General features: G+C 53.6%; 1 protein-coding gene across 1 annotated transcript in view; it reads right to left on the reverse strand.

Annotated features, from left to right (window-relative positions):
* The window catches only part of LOC134352528 (uncharacterized), a 276,182-nt gene that overhangs the window by 187,597 nt on the left and 74,151 nt on the right, over positions 1 to 14,434 (reverse strand). Inside the window, exons 11-13 of the mRNA XM_063059793.1 lie at positions 13,556 to 13,678; positions 12,938 to 13,129; positions 9,375 to 10,162 (exon numbers count right to left, since the gene is read on the reverse strand). Of these exons, the coding sequence (XP_062915863.1) occupies positions 9,375 to 10,162; positions 12,938 to 13,129; positions 13,556 to 13,678 (1,103 nt within the window). The remainder of the gene's footprint in view (positions 1 to 9,374; positions 10,163 to 12,937; positions 13,130 to 13,555; positions 13,679 to 14,434) is intronic.

A 14,434-nucleotide genomic window follows, 5' to 3' on the forward strand; every position in this document is an offset into this window, starting at 1 on the left:
CCATCTCACTCTATATCCATCATCACTCTCCATCCCCATCTGACTTTGTACCCATCATCAGTCTCCATCCCATCATCACTCTGTACCCATCATCACTCTCCATCCCCATCTCACTCAGTATCCATCATCACTCTCCATCCCCATCTCAGTCTGTATCCATCATCACTCTCCATCCCCATCTCACTCTCCATCCCGTCATGACTCTCCATCCCCATCTCACTCTATACCCTATCATCACTCTCCATCCCCATCTCATTCTGTACCCCATCGTCACTCATTATCCCCATCTCACTCTCCATCCCATCATGACTCTCCATCCCCATCTCACTCTGTATCCATCATCATTCTCGATCCCCATCATCACTATACCCCATCATTCCTCTCCATCCCCATCTCACTCTGCAGCCATCATCACTCTCCGTCACCATCTCACTCTGTACCCAGCATCACTCTCCATCCCCATCTCACTCTCTAGCCCATCATCACTCTCCATCCCCATCTCACTGTGTATCCATCATCACTCTCCATCCCCATCTCACTCTGTATCCATCATCACTCTCCATCCCCATCTCAGTCTGTACCCATCATCACTCTCCATCCCCATCTCATTCTGTACCGCATCATCACTCTCCATCCCCATCTCATGCTGTATACATCAGCATTCTCCATCCCCATCTCTCCCTGTACCCCGTCATCACTCTCCATCCCCATCTCACTCTGTACCCCATCGTCACTCTCCATCCCCATCTCACTCTGTATCCATCATCACTCTCCATCCCCATCTCACTCTGTATCCATCATCACCCTCCATCCCCATCTTACTCTGTACTCCATCATCACTCTCCATGCGCATCTCACTCTGTACCCATCATCACTCTCCATCCCCATCTCAGTCTGTATCCATCATCATTCTCCATCCCCATCATCACTCTCCATCCCATCATTACTCTCCATACCCATCTCACTCTCCATTCGCATCTCATTCTGTATCCATCATCACTCTCCATCCCCATCTCACTCTGTACCCATCATCAGTCTCCATCCCAACATCACTTTGTACCCATCATCACTCTCCATCCCGATCTCACTCTGTACCCCATCATCACTCTCCATCCCCATCTCTCTCTATATCCATCATCACTCTCCATCCCCATCTCACTCTGTACCCCATCATCACTCTCCCCATCTCACTCTGTATCCAGCATCACTCTCCATCCCCATCTCACTCTGTACCCATCATCAGTCTCCATCCCCATCTCACTCTCCATCCCATCATGACTCTCCATCCGCATCTCACTCTATAACCCATCATCACTCTCCATCCAAATCTCACTCTGTACCCATCATCACTCTCCATCCCCATCTCACTCTGTCCATCATCACTCTCCATCCCCATCTCACTGTCCATCCCATCATCACTCTCCATCCCCATCTCACTCTGTACTCCATCATCACTCTCCGTGCCCATCTCACTCTGTACCCATCATCACTCTCCATGCCCATCTCACTCTGTACCCATCACTCTCCATCCCCATCTCACTCTGTTTGCCATCATCACTCTCCATCCCCATCTCACTCTGTACCCCATTATCGCTCTCCATCCCCATATCACTCTGTACCCCATCATCACTCTCCATCCCCATCTGACTCTGTACCCCATCATCACTCTCCCCATCTCACTCTGTATCCAGCATCACTCTCCATCCCCATCTGACTCTGTACCCATCATCAGTCTCCATCCCCATCTCACTCTTTATCCATCATCACTCTCCATCCCCATCTGACTTTGTACCCATCATCAGTCTCCATCCCATCATCACTCTGTACCCATCATCACTCTCCATCCCCATCTCACTCTGTACCCATCATCACTCTCCATCCCCATCTCACTCTCCATCCCATCATGACTCTCCATCCGCATCTCACTCTATAACCCATCATCACTCTCCATCCCCATCTCACTGTCCATCCCATCATCACTCTCCATCCCCATCTCACTCTATATCCATCATCACTCTCCATCCCCATCTGACTTTGTACCCATCATCAGTCTCCATCCCATCATCACTCTGTACCCATCATCACTCTCCATCCCCATCTCACTCAGTATCCATCATCACTCTCCATCCCCATCTCAGTCTGTATCCATCATCACTCTCCATCCCCATCTCACTCTCCATCCCGTCATGACTCTCCATCCCCATCTCACTCTATACCCTATCATCACTCTCCATCCCCATCTCATTCTGTACCCCATCGTCACTCATTATCCCCATCTCACTCTCCATCCCATCATGACTCTCCATCCCCATCTCACTCTGTATCCATCATCATTCTCGATCCCCATCATCACTATACCCCATCATTCCTCTCCATCCCCATCTCACTCTGCAGCCATCATCACTCTCCGTCACCATCTCACTCTGTACCCAGCATCACTCTCCATCCCCATCTCACTCTCAATCCCATCAGGACTCTCCATCCACATCGCACTCTGTATGCCATCATCACTCTCCATCCCCATCTCACTCTGTACCCCATCATCACTCTCCATCCCCATCTCACTCTCTAGCCCATCATCACTCTCCATCCCCATCTCACTGTGTATCCATCATCACTCTCCATCCCCATCTCACTCTGTATCCATCATCACTCTCCATCCGCATCTCAGTCTGTACCCATCATCACTCTCCATCCCCATCTCATTCTGTACCGCATCATCACTCTCCATCCCCATCTCATGCTGTATACATCAGCATTCTCCATCCCCATCTCTCCCTGTACCCCGTCATCACTCTCCATCCCCATCTCACTCTGTACCCCATCGTCACTCTCCATCCCCATCTCACTCTGTATCCATCATCACTCTCCATCCCCATCTCACTCTGTATCCATCATCACCCTCCATCCCCATCTTACTCTGTACTCCATCATCACTCTCCATGCGCATCTCACTCTGTACCCATCATCACTCTCCATCCCCATCTCACTCTGTATCCATCATCATTCTCCATCCCCATCATCACTCTCCATCCCATCATTACTCTCCATACCCATCTCACTCTCCATTCGCATCTCATTCTGTATCCATCATCACTCTCCATCCCCATCTCACTCTGTACCCATCATCAGTCTCCATCCCAACATCACTTTGTACCCATCATCACTCTCCATCCCGATCTCACTCTGTACCCCATCATCACTCTCCATCCCCATCTCTCTCTATATCCATCATCACTCTCCATCCCCATCTCACTCTGTACCCCATCATCACTCTCCCCATCTCACTCTGTATCCAGCATCACTCTCCATCCCCATCTCACTCTGTACCCATCATCAGTCTCCATCCCCATCTCACTCTCCATCCCATCATGACTCTCCATCCGCATCTCACTCTATAACCCATCATCACTCTCCATCCAAATCTCACTCTGTACCCATCATCACTCTCCATCCCCATCTCACTCTGTCCATCATCACTCTCCATCCCCATCTCACTCTGTACCCATCATCATTCTCCATCCCCATCTCACTCTGTACTCCATCATCACTCTCCGTGCCCATCTCACTCTGTACCCATCATCACTCTCCATGCCCATCTCACTCTGTACCCATCACTCTCCATCCCCATCTCACTCTGTTTGCCATCATCACTCTCCATCTCCATCTCACTCTGTACCCCATTATCGCTCTCCATCCCCATATCACTCTGTACCCCATCATCACTCTCCATCCCCATCTGACTCTGTACCCCATCATCACTCTCCCCATCTCACTCTGTATCCAGCATCACTCTCCATCCCCATCTGACTCTGTACCCATCATCAGTCTCCATCCCCATCTCACTCTCCATCCCATCATGACTCTCCATTCGCATCTCACTCTATAACCCATCATCACTCTCCATCCAAATCTCACTCTGTACCCATCATCACTCTCCATCCCCATCTCACTCTGTCCATCATCACTCTCCATCCCCATCTCACTGTCCATCCCATCATCACTCTCCATCCCCATCTCACTCTGTACTCCATCATCACTCTCCATGCCCATCTCACTCTGTACCCATCATCACTCTCCATCCCCATCTTACTCTGTACCCATCATCACTCTCCATCCATATCTCACTCTGTACCCATCACCACTCTCCATCCCCATCTTACTCTGTACCCATCATCACTCTCCATCCTCATGTCACTCTGTATCCAGCATCACTCTCCATCCGCATCACACTCTGTACCCATCATCAGTCTCCATCCCAACGTCACTCTGTACCCATCATCACTCTCCATCCCCATCTCACTCTGTATCCATCATCACTCTCCATCCCCATCTCACTCTGTTTGCCATCATCACTCTCCATCTCCATCTCACTCTGTACCCCATCATCGCTCTCCATCCCCATATCACTCTGTACCCCATCATCTCTCTCCATCCCCATCTCTCTCTGTATCCATCATTACTCTCCATCCCCATCTCACTCTGTACCCCATCATCACTCTCCATCCCCATCTCACTCTTTACCCATCATCACTCTCCATCCCCATCTCACTCTGTACCACATCATCACTCTCCATCCCCATCTCACTCTGTGTCCATCATCACTCTCCATCCCCATCTCATTGTCCATCCCATCATCACTCTCCATTCCCATCTCACTCTGTACTCCATCATCACTCTCCATGCCCATCTCACTCTCCATCCCATCATGGCTCTCCACCCCCATGTCAGTCTATACCCCATCATCACTCTCCATCCAAATCTCACTCTGTACCCATCATCACTCGCTAACCCCATCTCTCTCTGTATCCATTATCACTCTCATTCCCCATCATCACTCTCCATCCCCATCTCACTCTGTAACCATCATCACTCTCCATCCCCATCTCACTCTGTACCCCATCGTCACTCTCCATCCCCATCATCACTCTCCATGCCCATCTCACTCTGTATCCATCATCACCCTCCATCCCCATCTCACTCTGTACCCATCATCCGTCTCCATCCTATCATCACTCTGTGTCCATCATCACTCTCCATCCCCATCTCACTCTCCATCCCATCATCACTCTCCATCCCCATCTCACTCTGTACCCATCATCACTCTCCATCCCTATCTCACTCTGTACCCATCATCACTCTCCATCCCATCTCACTCTGTACCCCATCATCACTCTCCATCCCCATCTCACTCTGTACCCATCATCAGTCTCCATCCCAACGTCACTCTGTACCCATCATCACTCTCCATCCCCATCTCACTCTGTTTGCCATCATCACTCTCCATCCCCATCTCACTCTGTACCCCATCATCGCTCTCCATCCCCATATCACTCTGTACCCCATCATCACTCTCCATCCCCATCTCACTCTGTATCCATCATCACTCTCCATCCCCATCTGACTCTGTACCCATCATCAGTCTCCATCCCATCATCACTCTGTACCCATCATCACTCTCCATCCGCATCTCACTCTGTATCTATCATCACTCTCCATCCCCATTTCACTCTCCATCCCATCATGACTCTCCATCCGCATCTCACTCTATAACCCATCATCACTCTCCATCCAAATCTCACTCTGTACCCATCATCACTCTCCATCCCCATCTCACTCTGTACCACATCATCACTCTCCATCCCCATCTCACTCTGTGTCCATCATCACTCTCCATCCCCATCTCACTGTCCATCCCATCATCACTCTCCATCCCCATCTCACTCTGTACTCCATCATCACTCTGCATACCCATCTCACTCTGTACCCATCATCACTCTCCATCCCCATCTCACTCTGTATCCATCATCACTGTCCATCCCCATCGCACTTTGTATCCATCATCACTCTCCATCCCTATCATCACTCTCCATCCCCATCATTACTCTCCATCCCCATCTCACTCTCCATCCACATCTTACTCTGTATCCATCATCACTCTCCATCCCCATCTCACTCTGTATCCATCATCACTCTCCATCCCCAATTCACTCTGTACCCCAACATCACTCTCCATCCCCATCTCACTCTGTATCCATCATCACTCTCCATCTCCATCTCACTCTGTATCCATCATCACTCTCCTTCGCCATCATCACTCTCCATACCCATCTCACTCTCCATCCCCATCTCAGTCTGTATCCATCATCACTCTGCATCCCCATCTTACTCTGTACACATCATCACTCTCCATCCCCATCTCTCTCTGTATCCATCATCACTCTCCTTCCCCATCATCACTCTCCATCCCCATCTCACTCTTCATCCATCATCACTCTCCATCCAAATCTCACTCTGTACCCATCATCACTCTCCATCCCCATCTCACTCTGTACCACATCATCACTCTCCATCCCCATCTCACTCTGTGTCCATCATCACTCTCCATCCCCATCTCACTGTCCATCCCATCATCACTCTCCATCCCCATCTCACTCTGTACTCCATCATCACTCTCCATCCCCATCTCACTCTTCATCCATCATCAGTTTCCATCCAAATCTCTCTCTGTACCCCGTCATCACTCTCCATCCCCATCTCACTCTGTACCACATCATCACTCTCCATCCCCATCTCACTCTGTGTCCATCATCACTCTCCATCCCCATCTCACTGTCCATCCCATCATCACTCTCCATCCCCATCTCACTCTGTACTCCATCATCACTCTCCATACCCATCATCACTCTCCATCCCCATCTCACTCTGTATCCATCATCACTCTCCATCCCCAATTCACTCTGTACCCCAACATCACTCTCCATCCCCATCTCACTCTGTATCCATCATCACTCTCCATCCCCATCTCACTCTGTATCCATCATCACTCTCCTTCGCCATCATCACTCTCCATACCCATCTCACTCTCCATCCCCATCTCAGTCTGTATCCATCATCACTCTGCATCCCCATCTTACTCTGTACACATCATCACTCTCCATCCCCATCTCTCTCTGTATCCATCATCACTCTCCTTCCCCATCATCACTCTCCATCCCCATCTCACTCTTCATCCATCATCACTCTCCATCCAAATCTCACTCTGTACCCATCATCACTCTCCATCCCCTTCTCACTCTGTACCACATCATCACTCTCCATCCCCATCTCACTCTGTGTCCATCATCACTCTCCATCCCCATCTCACTGTCCATCCCATCATCACTCTCCATCCCCATCTCACTCTGTACTTCATCATCACTCTCCATACCCATCTCACTCTGTACCCATCATCACTCTCCATCCCCATCTCACCCTGTATCCATCATCACTCTCCATCCCCATCGCACTCTGTATCCATCATCACTCTCCATCCCTATCATCACTCTCCATCCCTATCATCACTCTCCATCCCCATCATTACTCTCCATCCCCATCTCACTCTCCATCCACATCTTACTCTGTATCCATCATCACTTTCCATCCCCATCTCACTCTGTATCCATCATCACTCTCCATCCCCAATTCACTCTGTACCCCAACATCACTCTCCATCCCCATCTCACTCTGTATCCCATCATCACTCTCCATCCCCATCTCACTCTGTATCCATCATCACTCTCCATCCCCATCTCATTCTGTATCCATCATCACTCTCCTTCGCCATCATCACTCTCCATACCCATCTCACTCTCCATCCCCATCTCAGTCTGTATCCATCATCACTCTCCATCCCCATCTTACTCTGTACACATCATCACTCTCCATCCCCATCTCTCTGTGTATCCATCATCACTCTCCTTCCCCATCATCACTCTCCATCCCCATCTCACTCTTCATCCATCATCACTCTCCATCCCCATCTCACTGATCGTTCAGGTGTTCACGTCAGTACAACACTGGAGTCCTGTCGGCTGCAAGTTGCAATTAAACACCAGGACCATGTTTGGAGTGGCTCACCAATTAGAGTCACTTTCTCACACCACAAGTTATTGGGGTGCCACTCTGATCTTTCGGGTTCCTGGACCCACTGAGACTTGCATGTCGATGGCCTAATCGGTTGTTTTGTATTGCACCCCACTCCACCCCACTACCCCCAATGTTTGGATGATGGGTGGAATTAGCCAGAATTCATTGGCATTTGAAAGATTAGAGGTTACGGCGCTACATGGGGAAAGATACAGACTTGTTTGCGGCACATCCGAGGGAGAGGTTTGTGGTGTTACTGGGGAGAGGGTCTGAGGGGTTTGCGGTGTTACTGGGGGAGAGGGTCTGACGGGTTTGCAGTGTTACTGGGGGAGAGGGTCTGACGGGTTGGCGGTGTTACTGGGGGAGAGGGTCTGAGGGGTTCGCGGTGTTACTGGGGGAGAGGGTCTGACGGGTTCGCGGTGTTACTGGGGAGAGGGTCTGACGGGTTTGCAGTGTTACTGGGGGAGAGGGTCTGAGGGGTTTGCGGTGTTACTGGGGGAGAGGGTCTGACGGGTTCGCGGTGTTACTGGGGGAGAGGGTCTGACGGGTTCGCGGTGTTACTGGGGGAGAGCGTCTGACGGGTTCGCGGTGTTACTGGGGGAGAGGGTCTGACGGGTTCGCGGTGTTACTGGGGGAGAGGGTCTGACGGGTTCGCGGTGTTACTGGGGGAGAGCGTCTGACGGGTTCGCGGTGTTACTGGGGGAGAGGGTCTGGCGGGTTCGCGGTGTTACTGGGGGAGAGGGTCTGGCGGGTTCGCGGTGTTACTGGGGGAGAGGGTCTGACGGGTTCGCGGTGTTACTGGGGGAGAGGGTCTGACGGGTTCGCGGTGTTACTTGGGGAGAGGATCTGACGGGTTTGCACAGCTGGTAGACCATCAGTTGTCGAAGTGTAATAGAAAATAGATAGAAAATGATGCAGGAGATGCTGGAGTCTCCAAGAGGGCGATGTCAAGCAAGCAATGGAATACACGTGTCCTTTTACATCTGTGCAGCCTAGACACACACACACACACACTCAGGATTGACCCTGTCTCTGAAGCCAGGAGGAAGTGCCTCGAGGCTGCTCCACTTATGGAGAGGTTGAATCCCTGGATGGTCCAGAGGCCAGGATTTTGTGGTGGTCAGAGCTGGTGAGGCTGTCGTGTGTGATGTCCGGACGAGGTGACATTTGCGGGGCTGCGTGCAGCCAAGGAACCGTGGTGCTACAGAGGCTGGGGTATGGAGGGAGGGGAGGGAGCGGAGGAACGGGTGGGGAAGGGAAAGCAGTAGGGAGAGTGAGGGAGAAGAGAGAGGGGAGGGGAGAGATGAAGGGAGTGTGAGGAAGACTGAGTAAGGGGAGGGGAGAAGGCAGGGTATCTGGAAGAGGTTTGCTAAGTGAGAAAGTGGAAACCGAGGTGAGTGAGCAGAAACGGGAGGGCGAGGGAGGAGAAGGGAGAGGGGTGATCAGAGTGGCGGGAGCCCACCTACCTGCTCTTGGCTGGCAGCTCCAGGATGGGGGATCCACCCCAGGGGGCCTCGGCCTGGATCTCCCCCCTTCGCACCAGCATGACGTGCTCCCTGGGAGAGCAGGTACGGTCCACGAGCTGGGTGCTGCTGACCTCCAGCCCTCGGATGAGAACTCCCGGAGCTGCCCTTGACGGCGCAACACCGGCCTTCTTGGGCCAGGCCCCTCCCCGTGATGGGGACGGCGGAGGGGCCAGCTCGAAACTCTGGGCCTTTTTGAGGGGCCCCGCTGGGTCCCGCCACCTGCCCTCTGCGCTAGAACTCAGGGGGCTGAGGGGGCGGGGTGCCCAGACGTCCGGCGAGGAGGAGGAAGAGGAGGAAAAGGAGTGGCGGGGGTATTGAGAGGGGGAGGAAGGGGAGGAGGGGGGTGGGTGCTCAGGGCTGCCACTCAATGACCAGGCGCTGAGCCAGGGGGTGAGGGGCGGTGGAACGGCTCTCCATTCTGGCCAGGGAGTGCTGCTGCCCTGCAGGCTGGCCGAGCCCTCAGGGCCCCTCCTGGGGCTAGCAGAGGGCGGGGGTCTCCCACCCCCACCGGTATGAGGCCCAGGGCTGGTGGCCAAGTGCCCCTCGCGGTCACCAGCCCAGCCGAGAGGCCAGTGGTCCAGCAGTCGCCGGTCGCCCAGGACCTTGGCCAGATCCCACAAGCGGGAGTCAGGGTGGGGCGGGGGCTGCTGGAGGTCATCTGCTGATGGGCCTGGCTCTGGGCTCATCCCTCCTGGAGTCTGTGGGCTCTCTGGGCACCAGCTGTAGGCCTAGGGGGGAGAGAGAGAGAGCGCGGGGGGGTGAGGGTCAGGGCAGTTCTGCAGTCTGTATACGTGTGTGTGTGTGTGTGTGTGTGTGTGTGTGTGTGTGTGTCTGTGTGTGTGTGTGTGTGTGGGTGTGTGTCAGTGTGTGTGTGTGTCTGTGTGTGTCAGTGTGTGTGTGTGGGTGTCAGTGTGTGTGTCAGTGTGTGTGTGTGTGTGAGTGTGTCAGTGTGTGTGTGTGTCAGTGTGTGTGTGTCTGTCAATGTGTGAGTGTGTGTGTGTGTGTGTGTGTCAGTGTGTCTGTGTGTGTCAGTGTGTGTGTCTGTTTGTGTGTGTGTGTGTCTGTGTGTCAGTGTGTGTGTGTGAGTGTGTCAGTGTGTGTGTGTCAGTGTGTGTGTGTGTGTGTGTGTGTGTCAGTGTGTCTGTGAGTGTCAGTGAGTGTGTGTGTGTGCTGCACTCTTCACCCTGTGTCACTGACTGTATCCCCACTGATGATAACCCAGCTCCCTCACACCGTCCCTCAGTGACCCCTCTCCCCCAGCACCCTGTGTCACTGACTGTATCTTCACTGACAATAACCCAGCTCCCTCACACCGTCCCTCAGTGACCCCTCTCCCCCAGCACCCTGTGTCACTGACTGTATCCCCACTGACGAAAACCCAGCTCCCTCACACCGTCCCTCAGTGACCCCTCTCCCCCAGCACCCTGTGTCACTGACTATCCCCACTGACAATAACACAGCTCCCTCACACTGTCCCTCAGTGACCCCTCTCCCCCAGCGCCCTGTGTCACTGACTGTATCCCCACTGACGATATCCCAGCCCCCTCACACCGACCCTCCGTGACCCCGCTCCCCCAGCACCCTGTGTCACTGACTGTATCCTCACTGACGATATCCCAGCCCCCTCACACAGTCCCTCCGTGACCCCTCTCCCCCAGTGCCCTGTGTCACTGACTGCATCCCCACTGACAATAACCCAGCTCCCACACACCGTCCCTCCGTGACCCCTCTCCCCCAGCATCCTGTATCACTGACTGCATCCCCACTGACAATAACCCAGCTCCCTCACACCGTCCCTCAGTGACCCCTCTCTCCCAGCACCCTGTGTCACTGACTGCATCCCCACTGACGATAACCCAGCTCCCTCACACCATCCCTCAGTGACCCCTCTCCCCCAGCACCCTGTGTCACTGATTGTATCCTCACTGACGTTAATCCAGATCCCTCACACCGTCCCTCAGTGACCCCTCTCCCCCAGCACCCTGTGTCACTGACTGTATCCCCACTGACGATAACCCAGCTCCCTCACACCGTCCCTCAGTGACCCCTCTCCCCCAGCACCCTGTGTCACTGACTGTATCCCCACTGACAATAACCCAGCTCCCTCACACCGTCCCTCAGTGACTCCTCTCCCCCAGGACCCTGTGTCACTGACTGTATCCCCACTGACGATAACCCAGCTCCCTCACACCGTCCCTCAGTGGCCCCTCTCGACCAGGACCCTGTGTCACTGACTGTATCCCCACTGACGATAACCCAGCCCCCTCACACCGTCCCTCAGTGACCCCTCTCCCTCAGCACCCTGTGTCACCGACTGTATCCCCACTGACGATAACCCAGCTCCCTCACACCGTCCCTCAGTGACCCCTCTCCACCAGGACCCTGTGTCACTGACTGTATCCCCACTGACGATAACCCAGCCCCCTCACACCGTCCCTCAGTGACCCCTCTCCCCCAGCACCCTGTGTCACTGACTGTATCCCCACTGACGATAACCCAGCCCCCTCACACCGTCCCTCAGTGACCCCTCTCCCCCAGCACCCTGTGTCACTGACTGTATCCCCACTGACAATAACCAAGCTCCCTCATACCGTCCCTCAGTGACCCCTCTCCCCCAGTACCCTGTGTCACTGACTGTATCCCCACTGACGATAACCCAGCTCCCTCACACCGGTCCTCAGTGACCCCTCTCCCCCAGCACCGTGTCACTGATTGTATCCCCACTGACGATAACCCAGCCCCCTCACACCGTCCCTCAGTGACCCCTCTCCCCCAGCACCCTGTGTCACTGACTGTATCCCCACTGACGATAACCCAGCCCCCTCACACCGTCCCTCAGTGACCCCTCTCCCCCAGTGCCCTGTATCACTGACTGTATCCCCACTGACGATAACCCAGCTCCCACACACCGTCCCTCAGTGACCCCTCTCCCCCAGCACCCTGTGTTACTGACTGTATCCCCACTGACGATAACCCAGCTCCCACACACCGTCCCTCAGTGACCCCTCTCCCCCAGCACCCTGTGTCACTGACTGGATCCCCACTGACAACAACCCAGCTCCCTCACACCGTCCCTCTGTGACCCCTCTCCCCCAGCACCCTGTGTCACTGACTGTATCCCCACTGACAATAAACCAGCTCCCTCACACCGTCCCTCAGTGACCCCTCTCCCCCAGCACCCTGTGTCACTGACTGTATCCTCACTGACGTTAATCCAGATCCCTCACACCGTCCCTCAGTGACCCCTTTCCCCCAGCACCCTGTGTCACTGACTGTATCCTCACTGACGTTAATCCAGATCCCTCACACTGTCCCTCAGTGACCCCTCTACCCCAGCACCCTGTGTCACTGACTATATCCCCACTGACGATAACCCAGCTCCCTCACACCGTCCCTCAGTGACCCCTCTCCCCCAGCACCCTGTGTTACTGACTGTATCCCCACTGACGATAATCCAGCTTCCTCAGTGACCCCTCTCCCAGCTTGAAGAACTGCTGTCCTACCAGCCTGAAGAACTCATGGAGCCGGATTGTCCTCTCGATGTGAAGCCGTTGGTGCTCCAACCGTTCGGTGAACTGGGTCACCAGCGACCGGTAATCCCTTAGCTTGTCGGCGTAGGGCTGGAGACGAGAGGAGACCTCCAGGTCCCAGTGGGCCATTCCCTGAAGGAGTCGCTGTGCCCTCTGGCTGTGTTCCTGTTTTGTTCCCAGTGAAGAGACGGGAATAACGTTGGAGTGTGCAAACGTTCGGATCCGGAGCCAGGAGGGGCCGCTCGGCCCCTATTCCACCTGCTCTCGCATTCTACAAGACCACTGCCCATGTTAGTGTGACCCTCACCCTATTTCCCGGTCGCTGATACAGAAAGATGGGCTCTTGCCCTCACAATCTGTGACCTGCACCTTATTGTCTGTCTGTCGCTGTAATACTCTTGTTGATACAGAGACATAGAGTGCTGTGACTCTGAGCGAGAGAATCGCAAAGACTCATCCTGTCCTCTGAAAGGACATCTCTCCCCATCTCCGTTTCAGCCAGGCTGAATCTAGGGACAGCTCGGGATTACTCCTCTGTTTCCCCAACGTCACACCCTCCGGTTCCCGACAGTGCCCCGCCCGACTCCTTACCAGTGCCGTGCGGCTGAAGTCCCGGAATTCCTGCTGCCTCTTGCACAGCGCGGGCAGCGAATCCTCCATCTCCTTGCCCTTCTCCAGCTGTGGCTTCCCCACCTCCCTCAGCCAGACGCAGACCTGGGGCGGGAGGGGAGAGAGACCGAACGTCAGGGTACCAGACCGCCAACAGGGGAGCCTGTGCCCCTGCGGTTGCTCAGGAGCGGATGTGGGGCTGCATAGTGCTGGGGTGTAGGCTAAGGTGTGTCCTGGAGTGTGTGTGTATATACACTTACACACACGTTTATATACGTGAGGGGTGATTGATAAGTTCATGGCCTGAGGCAAAAGGAGTCAATTTTAGAAAACCTAGCACATTTATTTTTCAATATAGTCCCCTCCTACATGTACACACTTAGTCCAGCGGTCGTGGAGCATACGAATCCCTTCTTTGTAGAAGTGGTCCACAGCAGGGGTGATTGATAAGGTCGTGTCCTAAGGTAGAAGGAGATGAGTTGTAGAGCTCTCATTACATGCACGTGCAGTTCAACTCTTTGAGTGATAATGCAGAAAGTTTGAAGTTAATAACTCATCTCCTTCTACCTTAGGCCGCGGACTTATCAATCACCCCCCGCTGTGGACCACTTTCCAGAGGTCTAAGACATCGACTTCTACAAAGAAGGGATCCGTATGCGCCACGACCGCTGGACCAAGTGTGTAAATGTAGGAAAAATAAATGTGCTAGGTTTTCTAAAATTGACCCCTTCTACCTTAGGCCAGAACTTATCAATCACCCCATCGTATATGCTTTTGTGCTTTGGATGTGTACATGTTTGTGTCTGTGTTTCCAGGTGCAGTTCCCCCAGTTGAGAAACATTTCATATGTGTGTGTGCGAG

Source organism: Mobula hypostoma, chromosome 10 (assembly GCF_963921235.1).
Source record: "Mobula hypostoma chromosome 10, sMobHyp1.1, whole genome shotgun sequence".
Taxonomy (NCBI): Eukaryota; Metazoa; Chordata; class Chondrichthyes; order Myliobatiformes; family Myliobatidae; genus Mobula; species Mobula hypostoma.